The 26,242-nt window shown below is 35.2% G+C and overlaps 1 protein-coding gene across 18 annotated transcripts in view; it reads right to left on the bottom strand.

Annotated features, from left to right (window-relative positions):
* The window catches only part of lrrfip1b (leucine rich repeat (in FLII) interacting protein 1b), a 42,221-nt gene extending 17,545 nt beyond the window's left edge, over positions 1–24,676 (bottom strand). Inside the window, exons 1-17 of one of the 18 annotated variants that reach the window (XM_052559025.1) lie at positions 24,054–24,676; positions 12,642–12,728; positions 11,277–11,294; positions 10,973–11,020; positions 10,471–10,515; positions 9,135–9,185; positions 7,381–7,446; positions 5,413–5,457; positions 4,107–4,172; positions 3,322–3,399; positions 2,963–2,992; positions 2,727–2,852; positions 2,467–2,637; positions 1,520–1,612; positions 1,261–1,353; positions 944–1,036; positions 659–803 (exon numbers count right to left, since the gene is read on the bottom strand). In XM_052559025.1, the coding sequence (XP_052414985.1) occupies positions 659–803; positions 944–1,036; positions 1,261–1,353; positions 1,520–1,612; positions 2,467–2,637; positions 2,727–2,852; positions 2,963–2,992; positions 3,322–3,399; positions 4,107–4,172; positions 5,413–5,457; positions 7,381–7,446; positions 9,135–9,185; positions 10,471–10,515; positions 10,973–11,020; positions 11,277–11,294; positions 12,642–12,728; positions 24,054–24,143 (1,345 nt within the window). In that variant the 5' untranslated portion in view covers positions 24,144–24,676. The remainder of the gene's footprint in view (positions 1–658; positions 804–943; positions 1,037–1,260; positions 1,354–1,519; positions 1,613–2,466; positions 2,638–2,726; positions 2,853–2,962; positions 2,993–3,321; positions 3,400–4,106; positions 4,173–5,412; positions 5,458–7,380; positions 7,447–9,134; positions 9,186–10,470; positions 10,516–10,972; positions 11,021–11,276; positions 11,295–12,641; positions 12,729–24,053) is intronic. The other 17 variants (XM_052559012.1, XM_052559017.1, XM_052559014.1 and 14 more) reach the window with 17 other exon arrangements.
* Positions 24,677–26,242: the final 1,566 nt, after the last annotated feature.

Below are 26,242 nucleotides of genomic sequence, written 5' to 3'. Positions count from 1 at the left end.
AAACAGAAAGACACAGAGAATAATTTTATTGATTTTGTTAAGCAATTGGCAGTTGATCTTGATTGAATTAAAGGCTGATCAATGAAGAGAGAATTCCAGCAGAGATACCATAGAAATATTTATTATATGTTTCAGTTAATGTTAAGTGGTATAATTGAAAGATGTTTAATATCTTCTCAGCACAGTCTATTGTTAATACTATCTAGTGGCATTTCCATGTTTAATGCAGCTGGATTCATGTTTTATAATATATCGAAAACTGATTCCAAATTTAATTTGTGGACATTTAATTTTACTTATTTTTGGAGAAATGTATTTATTATTTAGTTTTATTATTTTCCAGTTATTTTTTTATTTAGTTATTTGATCTTTATTTAATTTAACACAAATCTTTTAATTTTTGTCTCATTTATTTAAACATTTTCACTAAATGTTTTCATTTAGTTTTTGCTTTTCTTGCAGCATAGTTGTAATGGTTTCTATAATTAAATAAAACATTTCAAATCTGCAGCAACAAAATACCATAAAAGCATAATTGTAAAAATGCATATAATTTGACTACAGTTAAGCTGGATACTATACAAATCATCCACAATAGCTGATTTGTTTAAAACGCTTAATTATGTGTTCAAAAAGATCTGGTAAGCATTTTTCTTACCTAACATGCTGTCTCCAGTTATAGTGGGCGTGTGAGAGTCTTGATTCAATCGGGAGGCTGTTTCCGCAACAGCATGCCCATCAATCGCCCGGTCTGCTAACTCCCCATTGGCCGTCACCTCAGATCCCTGCATAATGCCATGTTTCTGTGAAAGAATGCAATCTGATGTCAATCTCCCATTTATGCCATTACTGTATAATGGTCCTTTAAACTCAAAATAATAATGCTAATATAATGACTGCTATTTCTTTGCTGTGATTGCCAGTATTCCTTCTATATCTCTACCTTTAGAGCATCCCTAAGCCGACATACTTCATTCCTGAGTGCTTCCCGTTCATCATGGTTAATGTCTGAATATTCCTTCTGCCTCTCTAAGGCCTTAATGCAGCCATCCGCAAAAGTGAACAATCAAGGAAAGGAAGAACAGAGGAGTAAAGGAAACATGTAAGATTTGGAAAGACTAAAAGGGTCATGTGACAGTATCAAGCATTAATAGGTTAATAAGTTAATAAGTATTAAGGGGGAAAAAAGATTATTAAGTGTTAATATACAAAAGAATTTGATATGAGTAATGAGAAAATGGCCATGGAAGGTTATTGTACCCGGATCTTTTTATCTTTCCATTCCAATGTTTCTTGCAGGTCAGCGATCTCTTTAATATAGTCTGCCTGCTTTCCACGAGACTGTTGAGCTTCCTGAGCCCCAGCCATGAGGGGAAGCAGTGGGAAACAGGGATAGGTTAAAGAATATTAAGAAGAAAATGTGAGAGAAGACAACAGAATAACACACCAATCATCTATTTCGGGAAGACAAAGAATCAGAAGATCTTCGAATATTCCATCATTTACGGCTGATGCTCACCGTCAGCAACTCTTCACTCTGTTTCAGTGTTTCCTTCATCTCCTCAAACTGGAACTTCAGGACATTGTGGGCATGACGCTCTCGCTCGAAGTCCTTACATACATTAAAAAATGTAAATAAAAAATTTAATTGATGATTTTTTTGTTTTTGTTTGAATTCCTGATTATTAGTAGTCACTATCACAGTTATCTGAACAGTAGTCATTCTATGATTTCTCAGAATTAAAGGACCACTGCATACTCTGACTTCACAAAGATCATCTATGTTTTTTTTTATTTTTTTTTTTTTTTATATTAACAATCTACTAATGCTCACATTAATTATATGTGTGCCCTCCTCTGCTAACCAATTCAGTATTGAAACCACCCTAACTGTTTATGAAATACTATATTTCTTCATAATATAACAGAAAACACTGCCACAAAGTTGAGTTATGATTAGTCTTTACACTTGAACACACAAATGTCAAACTGCCCTGATAAGAGAATATTTGAATTTTGAATATTTAGTGAATTTTGGGGTCTTTTATCTATTTAGTATGCTTGCATGTCAAAACTTATATGTGAGCCTCTGCAGCATTAATAATACATTTCCTGGTCATAAGTTCCGAAAAAAATAATTCCACTATTCTAATTCTTCATGAAAGGGGTCAGAATTATCCTGTGCACTTCATATGGAATTTTGACTCACCATTTTTGTCAAAAGTTTTGATAAAAAATTTTTTATTATAAATTATTATAAATAATTATTTTAAATAATATATATATATATATATATATATATATATATATATATATATATATATATATGTACTGGGTCATGACTGTGACTATATCCGCTTCACATTTTGTATTGAACAAAAATAAAACAATTATGCATTGAAAAAAGGTAAATTATAATAGAGGATTTAAAAAAAAAAAGTAATTTCACCACTTGACAGCCCTTACTCTGCTTTTCTCCTCACACTCTCTGCGTGTCTCACACAGAAATTCCTCCAGCTCCATCAGAGTGTCTCTCAGTGTGTCCACCTGATACATCAGGTTTGTCTTCTCATTGTCCAGCTGAGCATTGGACACCATTGCCTTACGGTATTTCTCCTCCACCTCCACCAGGGAGTCCTGAGAGCAGATACAAACAAAAATGTTGAAATTACATACAGAACATGGTCATTATAACACAAAATAAAATTTGATAAATTCAAAATGACCTTCATTTCCCGTATGGAGGCCTCAGTGTCCGCTGAAATCGAGGTATCACAGCTTCCTCTTCGTGATAAACCTCCACCAAGGGATGCTAGAGTTGCAGCAGAGAGGGTGGAGGCTGTCCTGGACCCCTGGGGGTGTAGTTAAAATATTTACTTGGTCTGGTGGGTCACTCTGTTGTGGTATTATCTACCATGATGTTTGTGAATCTGTTTAACAACCCAAAAGTGATCCTACTCACCTTTTCCAGGAAATCTGACCTTTCCTCCACCTGTGCGAAAAAAAATGTATTCTACATTGAAAAAACATCTAGATTTCTTATATGTCTAAATTAAATGATAAAATGCTCAGGATCAAAAACAACACTGGGCTATTTAGAGATATCTTCCATGTTTTATCCACTAGAGGGAGCATGGCACAAACAAGATTCATGCAAACTCCACATGATACTGAAGATTTTAGTGAGAGGAAGAGGATATGCAGAGGAGCAAGAGAGCAGGTCAATTTCTGCCATGGATCTCTATATGCTACAAGGATGGCAGAGGTGACCTTGAAACTGCAGAGCTAAAACTTGATCAGTGATAGAAAAGAGAAGCTCACCACTGGACTGGCACGGGCTGAACTAGCCCTAGAAGAGGCCCTGGAACTGGAGCCCAGAAAGCCATTATAGTCTGAAGGCTGACCAGAATGCAGGCATAGAGAAAATGGGATGAGGAGTACAGTAGATGTTAGCAGGAAGAGAGAATAAGGGAAAATATATAAAAACTGACAAGTGTAAGGACAGTCTCATATACACTACCATTCAAAAGTTTGGGGTTAGTAAGATTCTTGATGATTTTGGAATAAAGTTTATTATGCACATAGGCTTGATCAAAAAATACAGTACAAACAGAAATATTGTAAAATTACACTTTTTTCATTTTTCATTTTTGATCAATTTAATCCATCCTTGCTGAAAACAGCATTAGTTTCTTTCAAAAAACTGTTAAACAGTAGTGTAAAACCAAGCCCATTCTGTAGGTCAAAACACACATTGACATACACATAACGTTAGTGGGTTTCTGTGTGTGAAGGAGAGTCGGTCTGTAGGACTAGAGAACAACCATACTTTGACCAGACAAAAGACAGAAAGAAATTTAATCCAAGATGATTAGCCATGCTTTACATACAGTACAAACACCACCCGTCCCACTCTCATTACTAGGGGAAAAAAACAGCTCCCAAACTTTACTCAGAGAAACTTCAAGACATAAACAAAGACATAAACAACATAGTCAAGCCTGTGGTCTGAAAACAGAACCATGCAAGACGCTCAACAAGCCCACAGTAGCATTGGGTATCAGGTCATGCCACGGTCAAAGAGATAGGTCAAGTTAGGGCCTTACGCCTCTAGCGCTGGAGCCACTGAAACGCCTAGTGGCAGAGTAAGAACTCTCTTCATGCAGTGACCCCTGCAGACAGAACAGAACACCTCACCATACTACATTCACCTCACATACTCGATATCTCTCAAACATAGCCACGAAAGACACAACAAACACTTTCAAAAGATGATAAAGACCCTTAAATGACTGCTTGTTTGATCCAAAATTGCTCACCACCATGAAATGAGATCTAACAGGGCTGCTATCAATCAGGGGAGATGTACTTTAAACACATCAAGGTCAGGAAATGCTCATTACATACAGAGGAGCGCAAAGAAAGCTTCTTTGCATGTTTACAGAATGTTAACACATTAGCCATCAACCTTAACACACTCTGATGTACTCTGAGCACTTATGAAATGACTAAACAGCGAATTGATTGCTGCGTTAGATGTCTGAGCAAGAGGCTTTGGAAGCCAGAGACCTGTCAACGTGTAACCAAAGAAGTTCTGTGTATCAGGTGACTAAACTGCATGCAGGTTGCATTAGGGATTGAACACAGACAACATGTCCCTAAATAAGAGTCTAACATAAAATTAAAATTCTGTTAAGATTTTGCTAAGGTTTCGCAAACAGAAAGCTAGTGACAGAGATGTCCAAGAAGAATGTCCAAGCAGCTCTTTTCTAGAATGGTTATTGTGAAAATGTTTTCTTGTTAACTGCACTGTAATAAATTATAATCAGTTAGTACATTTAAAATATTTTAACTTTAAATGTAACATTGAATATCATACTACAGTTAAAATTATAATCAGGTACTTTACACATCCTTAAATGTGTTACTAAACACATTAAAGCATGAAAATAAGATTAAAGAATTGTGTAAATTATAGAAAAAAAATGAATGTCAATTTTCATGTTACCAAGTGCATATTGTGCATAAAGTGTTAAGCAGTCATGAAAGTAATCTGTAATTACTTTTTTATATAGGCCTACTATTCATATTTGAAGTACACTACAAGAGCACATTCAATGTAGTAAAGCGCAATTATTTGTTTAAAGGGAATGTATGGGGAAAGGGACTGTGCTGTTCATTCGCTTTCATTGTATAGAAAAGAAAAGCTTGAACATTCTACTAGATCTCTCCTTTTGTGTCCCACACAAACACAAAAAGAAGGTCATATGGTTTTCAGTGACAACAGAATTTCCATTTTAGGATGAACTATATATTTACGTACATTCATTCATATATGTGCCATGTATTCACCAAAATGAAACCAAATGATCTAAATGTAAATTTGCATGCAGATGACAACTGGAAACAAACCCTGTGACTTCTTGAACGAGGGGGGTCATTAAAAAGCGCAGAGGGCTAAAAACAAACAGAGAGAGGGGGAAGAAATATATGCTCATAACATTGCATTCAATACTACACATTCTTCAAATGAAATAAATAATCTCTCTCCTAAATACTAATCAGGCAAAGCACAACATTTTAAAACAAGTTTGTAGAGACCACAATAATGACAGCTAACTTTTGCACCTGCCTTTGTTATGGAAGTATTTTCTATATATATTTTTTTTCATTTCCAATAGTTATTTTAAAATTTTACAGAAATGTAACCCTAACCAAATAAATCAGCTCCCAGATTAATCACAACAGTGTTATATTTGACTGAACAATTTCAAACTTTATACTGATCAATCCTCATAACACCCCATAAAACACTGAGAATGTTTTAATCAAATTAGTGTCTATGGTAACACTTTCTATGAAGCCCATTTTTATAATACATTATAAGTGTATTCTTAAGGCATTATAATGAATGCATAATGCATTATAGAAAAAACTTAATATGTTATATCAACTCATGAATAATCATAACCACAATTATAATACATCATAATACTCATGTATATCCGGTTATAAGGTTAAGAGTGTGATTATTTATAACACAAAATGAACACCATATTAAATCTGCTTCATTTACAATATAATGGACTGTGTCATATCTTGACATTGTTTATTTAAGGTCTGCACAGTATCTTACTACAGCTTGTGAGGGGTTAGATGTTGAATGGGTCCCGTGGAGTCAATGTTAAATAACTGATGTGAGATTAATACTCCAACTGAAAAAAAAAAAAAACTATGTTTTATATGGTTATATTTTATTTTGATTGTACTGATCTGATATCTGATCTTTTGGCTGTTTGAGAGAACAAAATGTTGTTATTAATATTATTATTACTACTTATAAGTGGACTTTGACCGCTTTAAGTAAAGTAGCATCAGAAACATGGCAAGATATGAGACTTACTGTATAATTCATTATAACTATGAGAAGTATAATCCATTGTAAAAGTTTATGTAACATGTTCATTGTGTTATAAATTATTATACTCTTAAAAGCTATAACCACAAATAAGTAAATATTATAATATATTAAAACTGTTCTAATTAATATTCATGAGATGATATAACATATTATAAGGGTTTTTTTATAATGCGTTATGCATTCATTATAATGCCTTAAGAATACCCTTATAATGTATTATAAATATGGGCTTCATAGAAAGTGTTACCGTGTCTATTTTTAAATATTTACTGTAATATTTGCATTTTGCCTATAGGCATTGGGCTACATTAATTTAAAAGATACAATTCAAAACTTCACCAAATATTGAATATAATTTTAACATGCTATGATTTGAGATTCACTAATTCTAATGTGAGTTCTACTTACTAAAGGCCACATTTACCATTGTTTCATAAATTTGTACAGCTGAAATTGAGAATTAATGGCTTTTTGTCTGAAACATGTAACTGAAATGTTGCTAATGTGGCTGTACCTTAAGATGAAGTGCTAGTTTCAGTAACTGATTACTGTATTTAACAGTGCTATTGTGGGTAACGAAGTACTTAAGAATTTAAAACAAGTGTATTTTATTTTACTTTACCTTACCTGACCTGACCTGACCTGACCTAACCTGACCTCACCTCACCTCACCTCACCTCACCTCACTTTAGGATGCTTATACCATGACTCTGTACAGTATATGGATTTTTTCATCACAAAAAAAAAAAATTGTCTATGGATCTTTTGAACAAGATTTTTACGTCCAGAACCCTACTGTTGTGGTTTACTGAAATGTGTTTATAAATTCCTATGAAATGACTGGGGAAGGAGGAGCAGTCAAAAGGAAGAAAGGGTTATAAGATAAAACAATGAAGAAGATAACTAATACTAAAGAAAGGATTAAAGATGAATTGTTGGGGATTGTGAGAGGGACAGACCCGTCCATTTTGTAGTCTGGCTGAAGGCAGACTGCTGGTGCTGCTGCAGAGATCTGTGTGGTTGCCCTGCGGTAAGCAGAGGAGGACAAAAGGACAATGTGAGAATGAGAAATGAAGAAAAAAATAAATAAATGAAAGAGTGACAGATTGTCGCACAAGTGTGATTCAGCAAGTCTGAAAGAATGAAAGAGGAAAGAAGCAGTGACAGTGCTCTTTGTGCAAAATGCAGTTGCACAGAATCTTGATTCCTTAATCATATCAATTCCATCATCTATACTTTTAATTTTATTACATTTGTTTCAAATAAACAAATTGGAATTTAAAAAGCAACACTTTGATCACACACTTGACAAGTTACATACTGTACATAAAAATAAATGACAGTTTTTCTCAATCGATTTGACACTTTTCTCCAATGCATTGTTCTTGTTCTCAAAACAATTAGCACAGCCAACCAAACACACAATTATCTTAACCAGACAGTTCGATTTTACTGCAAAATGAAGCACTGCATTTTTTTCTAGCGATGCATTTATTACAGTTTTTCTCAGTCGCTTTGGTGCATTTCTCAAATCATCCCTAAAGGGGTCATATGATGCTATTACAAATTTTGCTTTCTCTTTGGAGTGTTACCATCTCTTGGTGCATAAAGAAGATGTGTAAAGTTGCAAAGACTAAAGTCTCAAATCCAAAGAGAAGGAAGAGATGATGTGCATTTCTTGTGTTAAAGGTATTTGTAAGATATTTGCAGTAAAATATCCAAAAAACACTAGGTTAGTGTTATATATTTTGTCCAGCTGATTACTAACAATATCTCAAATGTTTTCAACTACTTGTAAATTATGAGAAAATTCCCATTCTAAACAGTGACACGGGGCAGTGCAGTCGCCTGTCAATGACGTTAGATACCCTTTGTTACCGCCTTTACTGACGTAGAAAACACATGACAACAGTGTCGTGGACAAATGCAGAAGTAGCTTCGCGACCAACTTCAACTTGAGATGCCGATCTCACTTGTGTTTTACTCGACAGGTGAGTTGTTTTGATTCGTATCTTTACAGAAAACGTATGCTATTATAACGGTTGACAAGATTAGTATTATGGGGCATACACGCCAAATGCGTGTTACAGAACTTGTTTGTTGCCTTTGGACAAATGGTACATAAAACTTTGTGATTTGTGTAAGATATTTTTAATTTTTATTTTAAAGTATTAAATATTGTAAAACATTTCATAGTTATGTGCACATTGTTTTGAGAAAATTATCTGCATTTGTAATTTGTATGAAATTAATGAAAACGTTCAGTCTGTTTTTGAAAATTATAAAGTATTCAGATCTCTGTGTTAACTTTTTTGAGAACAGTGACACGAGTTTGGAGAAATGTGCAAAAATCAATTGAGAAAAACTGTAATGAAAAATTCAAGAAAAAAAGCAAGCCCACACAAGCTCTTTTACTACATAACCACCATCATTTTCTGTGCATGGTTGATGCCAGAAACGTTAGTCATTTAAGTATTGCTATTTATTTGTTAGAAGATTAAAACGAAGTGAAAACCACTCTTTTTATTAAATTACAAAAAATTACAACAAACGCAGGAATTTTTCTTTCCATTATTTTAACCTGGAACCTTCAAATTAATAACCACTTAACTACCACCCTTTACTTTGATTTTGAGTGGTAAATGCTATTTACTGGCATAAATGATACAATGTTCTTTTTTTATCATTCTAATGACATCACATGTATACTAACCCTCAAACTGCCCCGACTGCCAACAGACATCCGCTCCTCATCATCTGATATCTGAGACAGGAAGACAAAGAAAACAAGGGGTTGAGTTTGTGCTTTGAGTAAAAAATGCTTTTAGGTATTTCTAAGCTTACTGCTTTAATGAATATGTAACCAATACCCTCTAGAAATATGATATAATAAGATGAATACCTTTCAACAATGCATGCTTTATCAGTTAAAAAAATAAAATTTTCCATTGTAAAATTCCATGTATTTAAAATAAAATAAATACATTTCCATTGTAACATTCCATGTATTTTCCATTGTGTGTGTGTGTGTGTGTGTGTGTGTGTGTTTGCACCTACCAAAAATCTAAATTTAGTGACACAAATCTGACTAAAATCTCCTTTTAGTGATGTTCTCATTTGTTGAAAAAACAACAACTTAATATTAGTTTAGCTTAAATAAGCTTGTTCTGTTGTAAACAATGGAAACATTTAAGCACTGCTCCAGACTACATGAAGAGATGTTGATAATCAGATGTATGTTTGAAAAGGAGGTAAGTCTTTGTATCATCTAGTTACATCATGATTAGTAGAACTAATGTTCCTGCAATCATTCAAAAAAAAAAAAAAATTCAAACAGCCCTTATTCACAACCATATGGAAATGAGATTGCAATTTATTTTTCATATTTTCTCCTCTTTAGCGACAGTCTTTTTCAACCTGATCCCAAGATGAAAACGTACTTGTGGGAACTTTTTTGCAACAAAACAAAAAAACATACCGCCATATGTTTCTAGACATATTCAATGTGAAATGTCCCCTGAGTGGCACTAAAAGAGTGTTTGTTTCTTTCCCCTGGAATAGATAAACGTGAATATGGTACATTTTATGTGACGTTGTTTTGTAAAGTGTCACTGCAGTTCTGACTTGAAGTGTCAGTTAAGTGGCGCTATAACTCTAAATGTTATGTTTTAAAATAACACACCAATTGCACTACACCTAAACCTACCCGATAGGAACAAAAGTGAATGTGATGTAAAAATGCAATATTTCACACCTTGCAAAAAAAGTTCCCACAGGTATGTTTTCGTCATGTTTTCGTCAACAGTTAGGTCTTTTTTGACATAATTAAGATGAGTAAGGTTATTTAAAATTTTGGTTGATGGACATCTGAGGTCTAAACAGCACACTATAAAACTGCACAAAAAAAAAAAAATAGGGAAAAATGGAAAAGAAAGTTACAGAAGAGATTAAATGACTGGGGGCATATTTGATTTTAGATAGTAAAAGCATAGTATTAAATAAAAAGTGAATGAAATAGAAGGATGAAAAGCAGAGGGACAGATACAAACCGAGGTATGTCTCCGAGAGTGGCGGGAATACCGCTCACTGTCCTCCTGAAAAGCAGAGCAGGAAAAGGGGACAGAAAGCAGGAAGTTTTAGGTCAAAAGGTCACATGATTATCAAAAACTGCAAAAACTGCACAAAGCATGCACTGAGAGATTACGCTGTCTGTCATATCACGGTTTATTACAGGGCTCAGACAGGGTGTCTGGAGGGGTGGGAGGGGAGGGTTGAGTACTTTAAGATGTGGGTCACGCGACCGCTCTATAATCCTGCTCTATGTTATGACCACCTCTGCTAAGCCCTAACATGTCATATGGGCCTCCTGCCCCCCACTGCTCTAGTAAAGCCTGTGAAATGAGGATCAGACACAGACTGCATAAGAGACATGCAACATCAACCAATCACATTTCATTCTCTGAAGGACCTGTGCTGAGTGAATTTTCTAATGCAAATTCTATCTTTGGTGGTCTACTGCATGCGGCAGTGTGGTATAATGACAGGTCATACCATCCACTGTTCAATATGGCCCCATTTGCTGTCCGGCCCATAGTATCTCTGGTGCAGAGAGGAGGAGAGCAAGACGATCAAATGAGGAAGTGTTATGAAAGTATAATGAAGGATAATAGGATATTAAAAACAGGTGTGAAAGAAAACATGGTTTTAACGTGGGACAGGTCCTGTTTCTTGTTCTTCAAGCTTTAGTTATATTTCATATAGGTAAAATACTGCAAAATAATACAGTTTATATTTCTAATAAGCAAATCTGAGTAATGTAAGAAAAAAATGAAGAGTATGGAGGGACAGATCTTACCTTTTGGGCTTGATATATCTAAATAAACAGCGGGGAGACCAGGATGAATAGAAAGAAAGAAAGTAAGACAGGAAGAGAAAGATATAAAGAGCTTGAAGAAGAGTAGAAAGTTCATTTGTAAATGAATCAGAATAGGTATAAAGAATTTAAATCTAACAAACAAAAAGATTTGTATTATTCGGAAAGAACCAAAAACATTCTCAAAAGCCTTTAAGAACATGACCCAGATTCAAAATGACAACAAATTAACCCTTAATGATCTTACTGTTTGTATGACTGTATGAGTCCCTAAATGTAACAGCATCAAATGTATTTCCGTTTTTTATATTTTTATGTTAGAATTGGGTTAAAAGAGTCTTTGACTGGACTTTTATTAGACACATACTACCAATGAAATTTGGGATTCATTAAGATTTTTCATTTTCTTTTATTATTATTTAATAAAAAACATCAAATACTAATATTTTATTCAGCCAGAATAACCTGATCAAAAGTGACAGTAAAGCTTTTTTTTTTTTTTTTAATTAAAGACTTCTTTCAATTAAAATCTCACTGACTCACTGACACTCATCTTTAAATGGGATTATGTCATAAATATAAATCGATACATATATGAAATGTTTGATACATTCATATCAGATTCTCAGTTTACTATTAAAGAGTAGCTATTTTCTAAGGTAAACATCAGCACAGACACACACTCGCACACACAAAACACACACACAATGATCCATGATCACATGCGCACCACTTTTTTTCCACATGCTTAGTAAAACCTTCTTATGAAACACAAGAATATTTGTACACTCTTTTCACTGCTTCACAACTCATGCACTTTAAGATGTTTAGAAGGTTTAAAGGTTTAAATCATGAATAGCTGTGTTTCTGTTCCAGTTCAGTTGTGAGAGTGGTACTGTTCTTTAATCCTGAAGTGATTTATGACAAATAAAGAGAATTCACATCATTCAAGGTCAGAGGTTCTCATTCCTTGTCATGTTGTAAACCTGTTCTTTTTTTGTCACTTTTTGTTTATTATAAGTGAGTGATTGAATCATTCACTATGCTGACTTGTTAAAAAACACTTATTCATTAAAGAAAGAAACAACTATTTATTGCAAATATGGGCGGAACGAGACATAGTAAAAAGACAGAGCAAAAAGAGAGAAAACTGGCCATACTGTTTTTGAAATATAAGTTCTTGCACTCTTGCTTGTATGCTTTTGCTTAAATAAAGAGTGAACTACATGTTGTGCAAGTGTGAAATATAGTAGTTATCATCTTAAGTAGAACCTTACAGGCCATTTTGTAGATCCTAAGAATAAACAGTATAACTGTAACAGTCTGCCAAACAGATTATCTCCTGACCTCTTTCTGTTGTCTCTCCAATTCCTTCATACGGATTTCTCGAGCTTCTGCCCGGGCTGCCCGTTTAGCGGCCAGTCTTGCCTCTGCCTGGAAGAAAGATATAGAGAAAGAGAGGGATTCAGAGTCAGAACAAATCAAATAGAGAAAAAAATATGCGTAAACATATAAACTAAAAATAGATAAATCACATGTACAAAATGCACTTGCATCTACATATTTCTATTCAATATGAAAGTCATATATACTATTTACTGTACCAGAAAGGCTACACAGTATGACACAGAAACCTTTTCTGATGGAGCTCTATGCACAGCAAAAGCTAAAACTGAAGTTGAGGAGAGTTCTTGGAGTGTAATCAAATTAAGTAATTCACAGGCTTCCATTGATTTATCCATTATACTGTAGTTTTAATCTAATCATTGACTTCAACTGCAGATGAATGGCAGATATGAGGAGGCGGAAGGCCCATGGAAATGAGCAATGATCAGCAGCAACAAGATTAAGAACCATTAGAAATTACTATTCTACTGGTCAAGAAAATGGTTTAACTATGAAAAAAAACAAAAACACGATGGTCCAGAGAAAGTGTAATAAGTATAATTATATAACCATAATAAGGGTCATTAATATACTGTAATATCGTAAGCTGTAAACACAAACAAGATTTCAATTCAAATCGCTAATCATTAAGCACACACACACACACACAGGCAGTGCCAGGAAGGAATAGCTCACTCATTGCCTCCAAGCTGCCATTTCCGATCAACAAGTGAAACCCAAAGGATAACAGAAAAAAAGGTTGCTCAGCAACACAAATGACGTAAAACATTGTAATAGCTTACTATTTATCATCATAAAAATGCCATTCTTAAGAGGTCCTTAAACTTACTATGCATTTTCTACAGTAGTGTTTGTGCAGAAACAATAAATGTCCCTAAAAATCTAAGATTGCAATTTTTCTAATATTAACATGAAATTTAAACACAACATAGGCCTGTCTTCATAGCTTCTGTAATGTTTGGGTTATAAAAGTCTCTTGAATTTTAATGGCAACAAGCTCTTGGCAGCCAATAATTTGCTGTAGAAACCGCAAACTAGATTTATCACTCTTGCAAGTGAACCCATATTTAATGTGTCCCTTTATTATTTTTCTTTTAATTTCATTTAATATTTGTCCCTTTGTACTTGAAATTTAAAATAGGTCATTGCTTAAAACATATTACATTATTTACTACAAAAGTCTCAAATCCAAAGAAATATTCTTTATAAAAGTTAAAGAGTCAACCACGCTGCCAGCCGCCCCATTCTCAATTATAATTCTCATTATAATCAGTAATTATGTCCCCACTAGATGCAACAAATGCCTCGTTTATAATGGGTTTTATTGGATTTGTCTCGTTGTGCTGGCATCACAGTATGTTAAGGGGCATAACACATCCGTCACATGCTTGAGGTATTCAGCCAATCACAATGCACCGGATAGCTGAAAAGCATACACCTCGCTTTTCGGAACGATAAGCTTTGTAGAAAAAAAAAAAAACGTGTTTCAGAACATCAGGGCATAGAGGAGCAACAGTAATGTACATTATTTGGAAAATAAAGTGCTTTTGAACATTAAACCACATAAACATTGAAATACACCAAGCACACAACATAATGTTCTTTTTAGCAATGTCATACGACATCTTTAAAACAGAGTAAATGTTGTTGTTGTTTTTTCATAACAATGAGCAGAAAACAGAATACTAACACAAATCTCGAACTAACACTTGATGCACTACAAGTACGTAGGTTTACACAATTAAAATGAATATTTTCCATTTCTAAAGAAAAGCAACATAACAGACATTGCATTCAAAGTGTTCAATCTGCAGAAAAAAATAACCTTAACAGTATTAAATAAATTTTGTGCACAATATTTTAGTAGTTTTGTGGTGTAAAGTATTTCTCTGCAAGTCACTCAAACAGAAGTTGGTAGCTTTGTTTTTGGTATTGAAACTATGTGATAATTTATGACTCACTAGGGGGCAGTGTTTTCAATGTATCGCTCGTTACAAAATAGTGAACAAATTACCCAAGCATTTCCTTGGGTTAGAGAGAGAAAGTCATTTATAAAGTAGTGCACTATATAGATTTTGTCATTACTTATTTTTAATGATTTTTTGAGAGCCTAATCAAAGACCTTGCTATTGGTCTAGAACAGGGGTGTTTAAGATAAAGCCACTGTTATTATTTGAGGGGAAGAATGCCCATTTATTATGTCGCATTTGTAATTATAAAAAGAAAACATGTTTTGTAATACCTCAAATGAAATTGACCTTTATTGTCTGCAGTTTTTCTGTACATCCATATACTGTAGACATACACAGCATGTATAATGCACTGTACGAAGTCTGGCTAAATCTCTGACACATTGGTCAGAATAACAAGCTTACCAAGCAACACAAAAAAACTGTTAGAAAGCTGCTCTGGTTCTTTTGTCTGAACAAGTCACAACTCATTGAATAAGGGTCTTCAGACAAGCCTCTGCCCTAGATCCTGCCAACCACGTCCACTGGCCTGTCAACAGCATGCCGAGAACTGGAGAGTTCACACTGCTCAGCCGAGCAACTCCCACAAGCTACTGACTACCACAGACTATCTGGACAAAGCAAAATGGAAATGACAGAAAAAACATAAAAATAGTCTGCCTAGCATCAAGACAAACACTGCAACAATTTTGCAATAATATTAATACTGAAGTCCTCTGAGGTAGCGTTGTTTTCAGTTAAGGTCTGTTCAATCCAATAAGCATGTGCAATAAACATTTACATTTATGTGTGTGTTTGTGTTTGTGTAGCTTAAAATACATGTACATATGCATGTACTTAATAAAAACACCCTGCAATTGTGCTTTTACTAAACTAGTATACTTAAAATCTGCTAAATTGAAACTAATTTTGTACTTAATGCACTTTAATTGTGAATAGTGCTGAAACCCAACTAAAGATATACTGAAGTACTGTATATTTGATTGTGCTATTATTACCATTTCCATTTAAATGCTTAACAGTTCTATCTCTCTCTGAAACAGAGACCATAAACTAATGAAAATGAAGAATGGGAGCTAAAACATTCAGGCGCTAAGGTTCGCAACACTGTCAAAATAAAAGTCCTTTATTTATTAAGTGCTTTTGATACATTAACCAAACAGAAAAGCATAGCTGCTGATTGCAATAATAATAATAAAAAATCAAATAGTGGATGATATATCAGCCACATGTGGTATAATCATGTTAATAATCCATATGGAGTATGGTCATCATCAATATTAACAGAAGTAACAGAAAACGAATAACCCAGCTAGTTCATATGGTGTGTGTTAAACAACAGTTTTAGGCTGGAGAAGCTAATAGCCGATATTAAAAAAGAAACAAACAATCCCAACCATAGCTTGAGCAATGTAATTCCAAAAGTTTCCATTCCAGAATGTCAGCTGAAATAGTCCCTTATGAAACAAAAATATATTGCAGTATATTGGAAAATATCATGTAATATATTAGGCATATATTCTGATATATATTTATTTTTTCCAATATATTGCAATATATTGAAAGTGGCAATCATTTGTATATTTTGCAATATATTATATAATATATGTATCAATAATATATTGTTAAATGTATTCAAATATATAATATATTAGAAAATAAAAAGGGAAAATAATATATTACAATATATGACAATATATTTTAAGAAATATATTGGTAAATATATTTTCCTTCCGTATGGGGTGCACCAATAAAGAATAGTTACAGGCTAAACGCATCCACATGCCAGTGGACTCCACAGGTCAAAAGCCTTTGATCAGTGACTCAGCATGAGACACATGTGTATGTGATAAACTGGTGCCTTATCAGTCATCCTAGACTTGTGTACATTCTCCACTTCAGACCAGTGCTTTTGGTTGGTTTTAGTTACTGCAGAGCTACATTGTATAGAGAAATGACATTATTACTGCTAATGCAATATTTAGCTTCTTTAATGATAAAAGGCTCCAGCTTAACTGTCTGTCACAGCTGTCACATGAATGATTTCTAATGCACTAAATCTTCTCTCAGATATGCTCAACTAAAAAAAAAAAAAAAATGAAAGCAGTCAGTGCAATCTGTTTTTTTTTGTTTTTTGTTTTTTTTTTGCTGGCTGGATTCCCTCACTGGGGAAGCTATATTTTGAGTTTTAATGTTTAGTTTCTGGTTTCGTTAAACACCGCTCTGTAAAAACAGGCTACAAGTCACTGCTATTAGAGGGATTTGAGGTTCTGTGAGGAGAAGACAGAGTGCCTGTCCTAGATCAAGCAAGAACGTGGCAGAATCTGACAGATGTTCCTTTCCTCCTCAGCTGTCAGGACCCCACAGGCCTCCCTATGGAGCCATAACGAACTAGGTTTTTTCTGTGCCAGGAAAGAGATCAACTCTGCGAACTCACATAAGAGCAAAGGGACCATTCAGTGCTACAGTACCATTCAGTAGTTTGGGTTGTTGAAGATATATAAAGCAATTTTAAAGAAATCAATATTTTTATTTAGAAGGCATGATTCACATTAATCAAATGGCATTAAAGACACTGATACAAAAAATATATTTCAAATAAATGTTGCTCTTTTACTAAATTACGCTTTACTGTATTTTTGATCAAATAAATTCAGCCTTGGTAAACATAAATTATTCTCTTAAAAATATCAATAACCTACAATTGACAACTTACAACTGACAAAAAAATCTTAAAAGCATAATAATTATGCTGTATTTCTTTCCAGGACAATTTATTTATTATATATATTTTTATTATTATTATTATTATTATTATTATTATTATTATAGATATGTGACCAAACCAAATAAATAAATAAAAGAAAATTATGCATCCGCATGTGGTTTCAGTTAATAAAAGTTTTATTTATACATAATGCAAGTTTAAAGTGAGCAAACACAGGGTGCTGTGATCTTTGATTCAAGGTCTTAAGAACCAGTTCTTTTTTTAATGAAACTTTCATATGAATGGTTTGATTTAAACACATTACAACTGACTTCCTCAATTAATCGAGTCATTTTTCAGTTATGTCCGATTCAAAATTAAGATCGTTAAATGATACTTTTTTCCCCAAATAGGCAGAAATACTTATAAAACAGCAATGTTTATATGACACAAAAAACAATCAAGATAATCAAATATATCAAACAATTAACTCATTTTTTTTTTTTTTTTTTTTTTTACTTTTTAAATTATTTGTGCAGTCTGGAGTTCTAATTTTATCACTGACATGCTGCTGCTTATCATATGTTGCTGTGTGAAGCAAGATATCTGTCATAATCCAACATACCACATAAGTAGTATTAGAAAGAGTTTAATCTTTATAGATTAATCATTCAACTACTTGCACTTACAAGACGAGCCTATAAGATGTGTTTTTGGGACTGTTGGTGTGTATATTTGCATGTGCAAATTTCTTGCAGTCATTCACAGAGCTCCAAGAAGGAAGAGAGGTATAATTTATTCAAATTGCCACAGTGGAACTCATGAATATCTGAGATCAAACTCATGCTTTGGCAACCCCATGTGAATTAACTTTATCTCACAATCTGCTCCCAGGCAGACCAACTCAAAATAGACTCTCTTCCAATTAGACAATGCAATAACAAAATCGCATAGCCTTGATACAGTCTTGATCTATTTCTAGAGGACTCCTAGCATGGCAGCATTGAGTCAGTTTGATATGCAGTCCACATGGCAGAAATGAAGTAGGCAGTTGTGTAGGCCCAGCACATTTTGACTTATACTCTGGGTGTCTTTGGAGACCATGAGCACACATAGGATTAGGCTCCAAAGCAAACAAGCCTGCACTTCACAGCCATTTTTAACATATGTGGCTCGGAGCAAGACTGCAAAATGAACTTTGCATAGGGACTGATGGAACAAACAACAAGAGCTGTCCTCCTCCTCCACAGTCTTGCGGAGGGGTTAATTTAAATATCAAGTATGCTGAGTCACACTTCACCCAGATCACAAATTTGTGTGTGTGTGTGTGTTTGCATTTGCGTGGACTGGAAACGGTTTTGTGTGTGATATTTCAGGAAAAACTATCAAAAAAAGAACCTTTTCAAGGTTGTTACCAGATGATAATTAATTATGAGGTCAGGTGCATTCAAGTCGCTATTTGGTCGTAACAAGATCGCATTTTAACTTTTCTACATAAAATTATACTATTTTCACCTCTACATTTACAAAATGATGTATAAAGAATGTGCATCATAGTGTTTTTTGTTTTGTTTTTATTCAATTCATAAAGGTGATTTAAACTGAATCATTATTCTATTGTAATTACACAGTAATTAAATATTTTGTATGTGTATATTTTTCTGTATATGTTTTCAACACAATTACTGTCAATACAGATGCTATGCGTAATGGTTTTTATACTGTAGAAACAGGAAACTTTGTGCATTTTTACTTTCTCCAAAAAACTCATTCTGTATGATTTATAAGCGTTTTGAAAAAGTCACCCTCTCTTTGTAATACCTGTGTCATACCCATGTCATTATACAGAGTTGTGTCCTGATAAGTCACAAAAACACACCCACACACACACACACACAAGCATATCGGAAATTGTGCAGCTCACACAGGAGAAAAACTTGTCAATGCTGCCCCACGACTTTTATTAAATCAGTTTAAATACTGAATCGCTACATTATATTTTCCAGCAGCGAGAGGGTAAAATCACTGTTTTTAAGTAAACTCACTTTAAAAAGAGAAATGCACAGATGTGCATACACACAACTTCCATTTCTCTCTCTCTCTCTCTCTCTCTCTCTCTGTCTGTCTCTCAATGTTTGAGAAAAGGGTTTAGTGATTTCTAATTATTGGGGGGACTAGCCCTCCTGAATGTCTATGGTGGTTATCGCCCTGATCAGTCATGAAAATATGTTGTGGTAGCATTCTTTCTGCAGTCTGTAATGATATGACGTTAGCAAATATTAGCGATGTTTTTCTAACATTTCTTTGAGTAACATGACCGTTAATATGAACTCACAATTGAATGTAACATAAAACAAATGATTAATTTACGTTAAAATCTTTATTATTGCCCAAAATGCTCCCATTCATATGTCTTTTTGTTCGCTCAGGCAGCCATATTGCCGAGATAATTCATGCCCCTTCGTTTGAAGTGTAGTCCCAAAAAATCTTCATTTTAAGGGTTGCCTGGCCCTTCCCCTACCCCTCCAACCAAAAGAGAATCGGGACACCACAACCCCTTCATGTGAACGCGCGAAACGGAGGGGTGGGGGGGTGGGGGCTAAGGGGTAGAATTGGGATTGGGCCTGAATCTTTTTGAATTGTATAAAATAAATGTTTGTCTATATTTTCTACTGATCAGTTTTTAGAGTTTCATTGAGTAAAACATTAATTGAGCACACTTTAAACATTTAAATTACCCTTCTAAGATGCCTGGATCGCAGTAGTTAAACACAGAACTGGCTTGCAAGATGGGAAATTGCACTAAGCAATTTGCTTTCAGCTCTGAAGTTGTCATCTTATTTGTGGCAGTACCTTATTTGCATAATTATGTTGGTAAATGAAGTACTGAAACAACACTGTTGGCAAATAAACAATCCTTAAACAATGGTCACATAAAGTGGTTTGACAGTGATTCTGAGTAAATATAATACACACAGCAATAGGGAATGAGTTGTTTTTGTTTTCCAGGTGACAGTGCAGGAGATTAGACGGTCATGGAGAGTATTGCTCCAGACTAATCTGCTTTTAGAGTGCAATGCAGGCCCATAACGCATCACTTCCTGTCTGCTCCTCACCTCAATCTACCCAGCAACTTAATCGCAGGCTTACTGCAAACACCCCCCACCCCACACGCGCACTCGCAATGGCCTACAACATCAGCTTTGCCTCCCACTGCACCACAGAGAGCAGAATAGGCTGATATATGACCCTGCATGACTAACTGAAAAACTGCCTCTGCATTCCTGGCACTTCACACTGGAGGTCTTTCACTGTTAAACTGTCATCAGTAGCCCTGAAAGGGAATACATTTCAGATGACTGTGGAGTTTCAATGAAAGCAGCCAACAAAGTGAGGCTCCTAGAGGGGCGATTAACACAGGATGTTGTGGAGAGGCTTATAGGATGCAGGTCAGTGGGTGGTGGCTGGCCGATCTGTTGCTACAGTGGGGCAGGGGCTAAATACTCTCCACTTACTAGGGCAGCTAAATTCCCTCCCTCGATGAGCCAAAAACTGCAGCTTTTCCTCCACAAACCCAACCCTTCTGCAATAATAACTGTCAAAACCTTCACAAAGTTCTAGATGCCATCCTAAACCTTTATGGTCTACCTCCAAATGCAAACTTTGCTGGCATAATGCCAAATTAACTGTCCGGCAAAAAATCGCTAGAGTCTGCATCAGTGCTTCTGCAAAGTGGGTGATCATGAGATCCCTAAAATATCCAATTGGACATTCCACGGTCTCACAGGCACACGAGCCACGACAGGTCTGCAAGACCATAAGTACATATCAAGAGCGCCATTTGGAAGGCTTTTTGCTTTCTGTCTCGGGAGTCAGAAAATACAAGGGCAGTAAGTGGAAAAAGAGACGAATGTGAATGGAGTCCAAAGTTCCAATGGACTCCACATGCTGTGACTGAGCTAGATGTTAAATTTGGATCATGAGATGTGATTTCTGCTTCTGTGAAACTAAGACATGTTAAATACATTAGACTTGGAAAGAGGTCAATCATTGAGCTGGAAAAAACATCCATTTGATTATAAGCAATCAGCATGCATTTCACTCCATTTTTCTGGAACTATAATATGATTTGGGTAGGACACGGTATGTAGCAACCTTAGGCAAAATTAGACATCTGGTGTAAGATGAGTCCTCAAAATTGATAAGGAGGTCCCAAGTAGCATGTGTTACTAGTGTTATTATTTTTAATGTAATACTTATTGTAATTTTTGAGGTTATTACTTAACAATTTCATTAATTCGTTTTCTAACCTTCTTAACCTTGCATTTAAACGTTAAGGTTACTTTGAGTGAAATCCTTCATGTTACAATTTAAAAGTACATTCACGTTACATTCAAAGGTGGACTGTTCTGTAATGCATTTCCTTGGCATGGCTGTTCTCTAATGTGTGGTGTATAAAAGCAGCTCAGCTGGCAGAGATGTTGATTATACTGATTACTGTTGAAACTTGTAAGTGCTACATACTGTAGTGGCCCAGCATCTTAATGACCCCATATCACACTGCACACCTACTTCATGCCTTAACAGAGCAATCTAATATAGCTGCTATGTCACTCTGCCTCTCCTGTCAAATACGAAGTTTAGGTATGTGTTTAAAAGATTACTGTAGTTCACCCAGACATTATATCTAAACCTGTAGGATTTTATTTTCTACAGTTTTTTCACCAATTACGTATAATGACTATGGACAGGTAGCTTCAAATGCAAATCACTGATAGTCTCAAGTGTACTGTTGCAACTGGATCATTGAGTCTGCATGTTCCAAGATCATTGTAAGATTAAGCAGAAGGTAGAAACCATTGGCACCAGTGGTTTCTATGATCTACGTAGGCTTACCATTGTTTTGTTTTTTTTTTTTTTGGGGGGGGGGGGGGGGGGGTGGAGCACAGATCAGTCTAGTGAATAAATTGTTCAGGTTTGGTGAATTGGATCAGGTGAATCACTGAAAAGATCGGACTTGACTGCATTCTTAAACTCTTTTGGAGCCAGAAAGCAGCTTAAACCGAAGTGAATAATCGATTCAGTCATTCATGAATTGGACAAGCATGGTGGATGTGATGGTTTTCAGCAAATTAAAACTTGGAAAATAGTGCACAAATCAACATGGACATTAATATTACTTTTATGGTAATTATGTGGAGTCTGTTGAGTTTTCATTATATTGAAAATTGAACCCAGTGTGTATTTCAATAACTCACCTTTGGTGTTAAACATAAGAATAAAAGTTGTATGAATTTGGAATGGCACGATGTAAAATAACATAAAAAAAACAATTGCAAATTTATTTGTTTTTTTATTGAACCATTCCTTTAAATTTGACTCATTTCTCCCTTTGGCATTATGGCTGATTGTGCAGTTTCCGTGGGAAAGCAGAATAAAAAGAAAGGAAAACATTTGAGGATGTAGAGTTTATTCTATTCTTTAGGGACTGATTCATCCTGTAAGAGGGGTGGTGAGATTAATAGTGGGTGGGTACAGAGTTTTACAAGAACACAAGGACCAGAGGGCAAATGATGTAAATCATCATTACTCTTTCCATCCCTTTGCCGGAGCTGGAGACTAAATGTCCATGATGCATTTCCATACCACACCCAGAGAGTTTGCCTATTAAGGGCACCAGCTAAGCATCAAGATAATGTCAAGGTCAAATAAAAGAAAGAAGCATTTTAGTAAAAATTGTGGATTCTTTAGTGACAAAATGCTTTCCAGATGTGGTCAGTTGATCCAAAGGTTCACGGAGGTATTTAAGTGAACCAGAGAACTGGAATATTGTTGTAAAGAATATTGGCACTAAACACAAATCTTTTGAAACAGAGAGAATAATATGACTTCAATTAACGATAAAATATCAATTAACTGTTTAATAATAATAGATGTGTACAAATAAACCCCTGCACCGTTTATTTTCTGCAGTTATGACACACACTCTCCAAGCCACCTGAGTCTGTTTTTCATTATGAACTGAAAACCGAACGATTCCAGGACGATGCTGGATCCCATATGGCAGAGAATTTAAGTGATCAGCACAATTTGAGCTCTGTGTGTTTTAAAATACATCCTTGGACCTTGAGGCTATCCGGGCCATTTAGCCTACTGGGTGTGATGTAGGCTATGTGCCGCATGACAGCAGCTTCTGACGTCAGCAGTCTGGGACCTTCTCTCAGCTTTTTCGTCTGTGCAGGTATCCAAACATGATGCTGTTGCTCATCTGCACTAACGCTATTAGTAGAGGGACAAATTGTTTACCACTATAATTGACCTATGACTGAAGTCTTTCAATCATGTAGGTCAAGCTAGCAACAAAGCCCTGATTCAGACTGCGACGAATAATGTGTTTTGTCATTCACAAGCGCTTTACAACTGGGAGGGGAAGGGGCACAATGTTTTCCATTCACATCATTAAAGAACACGAGCGTCATCATATCCGTGGTCATTTTTCTGCATGCTGGAAACGGGAGGACAGCACAACTGACAAAAACCCTTTCATTATTCAGCAAGATCATTGGGGATTTCCATTAAGACTTTACATTTTAGTACCTCCAGTAGTTGGTGTAAAAAGACGACATTTTGCGCAGCATGATAGAGCTATGTCTATGGGAGCACGTGAAATCTTACCTCGCGAGCTATTTGACTGAGAGCATCATCCTCCGCCGATAGTTTCTCCCGGTTGGGAATTCTTTTCCTCCCCGTTACTTGCGTTGCCATTTTAAATTCCCTTATCAACCTCTACAAAAAAATGACCTCGTCAAACTGAAGTGCTGTCCAGTTGTGTATATGTCAAAGAGCACCATTCAAAGTGAACAACATTAATAAATGGTTATATTGTAACCACAAGCAAAAATATGTGGAGCACTAGGACACATCCTCCCTTTGATCCCCCATCGCCTCCATAAACCGCACGAATATATGGCGGGAGCCTGTTGCACAATCAAACGACACATCGATATGTCAAAACATCACGAATAGGATGGAAGAGGACAGTTTGCTGATTCGCCATGAGTACGATAGATCGCAGGTAGTCCTGAGAATATAGCCTGTCTTCCCTTAATATTCCTTAATATGTTAGTTCGGTACGTCAAACCAAACGAATGAATAATAAAGTCATCGGACCAGAGCTGCATTTGTTTCTAGGGCAAATCGAACCCGGATGATGAGCGGCCCTAGGATGAGAATACACAGCAGCCCAATGCCACACGGTCGGATTTCAGTCCGTGCTTGGACGCTGCGCGAAAAGTGGGCGGGGACATGTGGGCGGGACCTGACCTTGCATTTTAATAATTTCCGTCTTTTTGCATTTTAGTTCACAAAATGAATAGGATTCATCTAATTATATCTATCTATCTATCTATCTATCTATATATATATATATATATATATATATATATATATATATATATATATATCTATCTATCTATCTATCTATCTATCTACTGCATTTTATTCATATTTGATTGGAACGTCGTACCACACTGTTGTCTGGGCTGGTGCATTGGCGCCATCAAGAGGCATAATTAGATAACAACAATTTATGTTGCTACTTGGTGCATCGTTTCATGCCATAATTTTCATGGTCGTTGTTAAAAGAGCCCTCTATGGAGATAAAAAGTTTTATAAACCGTTTAGATATATCTGTGTGTGTTATATTTTTAACCTAAAAAATATCAGTTTTATTGTTTAATTTGCTGTGTCTCATAATTCTGACTATTATGTAATAATTTTAAGTCTGGTCAATTTAATTAGGCTATAGGAAGAATAAAATATTCCCAACTACAAGGTTCATGCTGTACAGTATACAGGCACGTGCACAGGTAGGGCTCAACCTGTGCGGAGCACATGCCCTTTTTGCCCTTACACTCCGAAGTGCCCTTTTTTTGGTGGTGTTTTTTATTTATTTTTTATTTTTTATCAATGCTATTGGTCACCCTTTACGTCTGTCTGTCTGTTTTACAAATATTAAGCAAATGAAAGTTCTTAAAACGAGCTTGTGTAAATCTTATTCGATCCTCAAGCTGTCAGTAAGCTGATAACTCCGCCCCCTCTATATTCATTGAATCAACTGAAGTTCCACAGCAGCCGCACAGTAGACAACAGCTGAGCTGAACAAAGTTTTGTGGAGGGTAAATAAATATCTTGTTGTTTGAATAAGTACTACTAAACACTATGTCTTTAAAGGCTCATATTTTATTTATTGGATGTCTGTCTGACTGACTGAGACAATATATAGCTAACACTTAAATAGCCTATGCATACAGTAGCATTTCATCTTTTATAAAATGCGATTTTGGCCAAATGCATTTTACCACAGGAAAAACTGAGCGCTCCGTCTATATAGCTACAAAAACTAGTTTGTAACTTGTAGATGAAAATGTAATGTGATGCCGTTTTAATGACGGACAAAAAAAAATCACATTTGCACACATTCGCTGGTCAAAAACTATATATTGATAAGTAATACAACAACATATAATTTGTTTTTACCATCGGAAAATCATAACAGGTGCGCCCCCCGCTGTTTCCTACTAGAACTTACACAAAGCGACGAGTGATCCTCGTCACCTTTATAACTATATTTCTAAGAAATTTCTTCTTTGATTTATGATTGCTGATACACTTAATTTATTAACATTCAGGCTAATCATGTTATGGTATGCTCTCCGCTCGTCCTCACATGTATAAAATGTAGTAAAACATGGTTTTACTACAGTAATGTAGTAGTAAAAAAAAAAAAAAAAAAATACAGATCACTGTGAAATCTTTATATTTTATCATGCCGAATTTAATTCATGATTCATTCCAAGGCTTCA

The sequence above is a fragment of the Carassius gibelio genome, chromosome B6 (genome assembly GCF_023724105.1).
Source record: "Carassius gibelio isolate Cgi1373 ecotype wild population from Czech Republic chromosome B6, carGib1.2-hapl.c, whole genome shotgun sequence".
Classification (NCBI taxonomy): domain Eukaryota; kingdom Metazoa; phylum Chordata; class Actinopteri; order Cypriniformes; family Cyprinidae; genus Carassius; species Carassius gibelio.
This window is presented reverse-complemented; position numbering and strand designations above follow the sequence as displayed.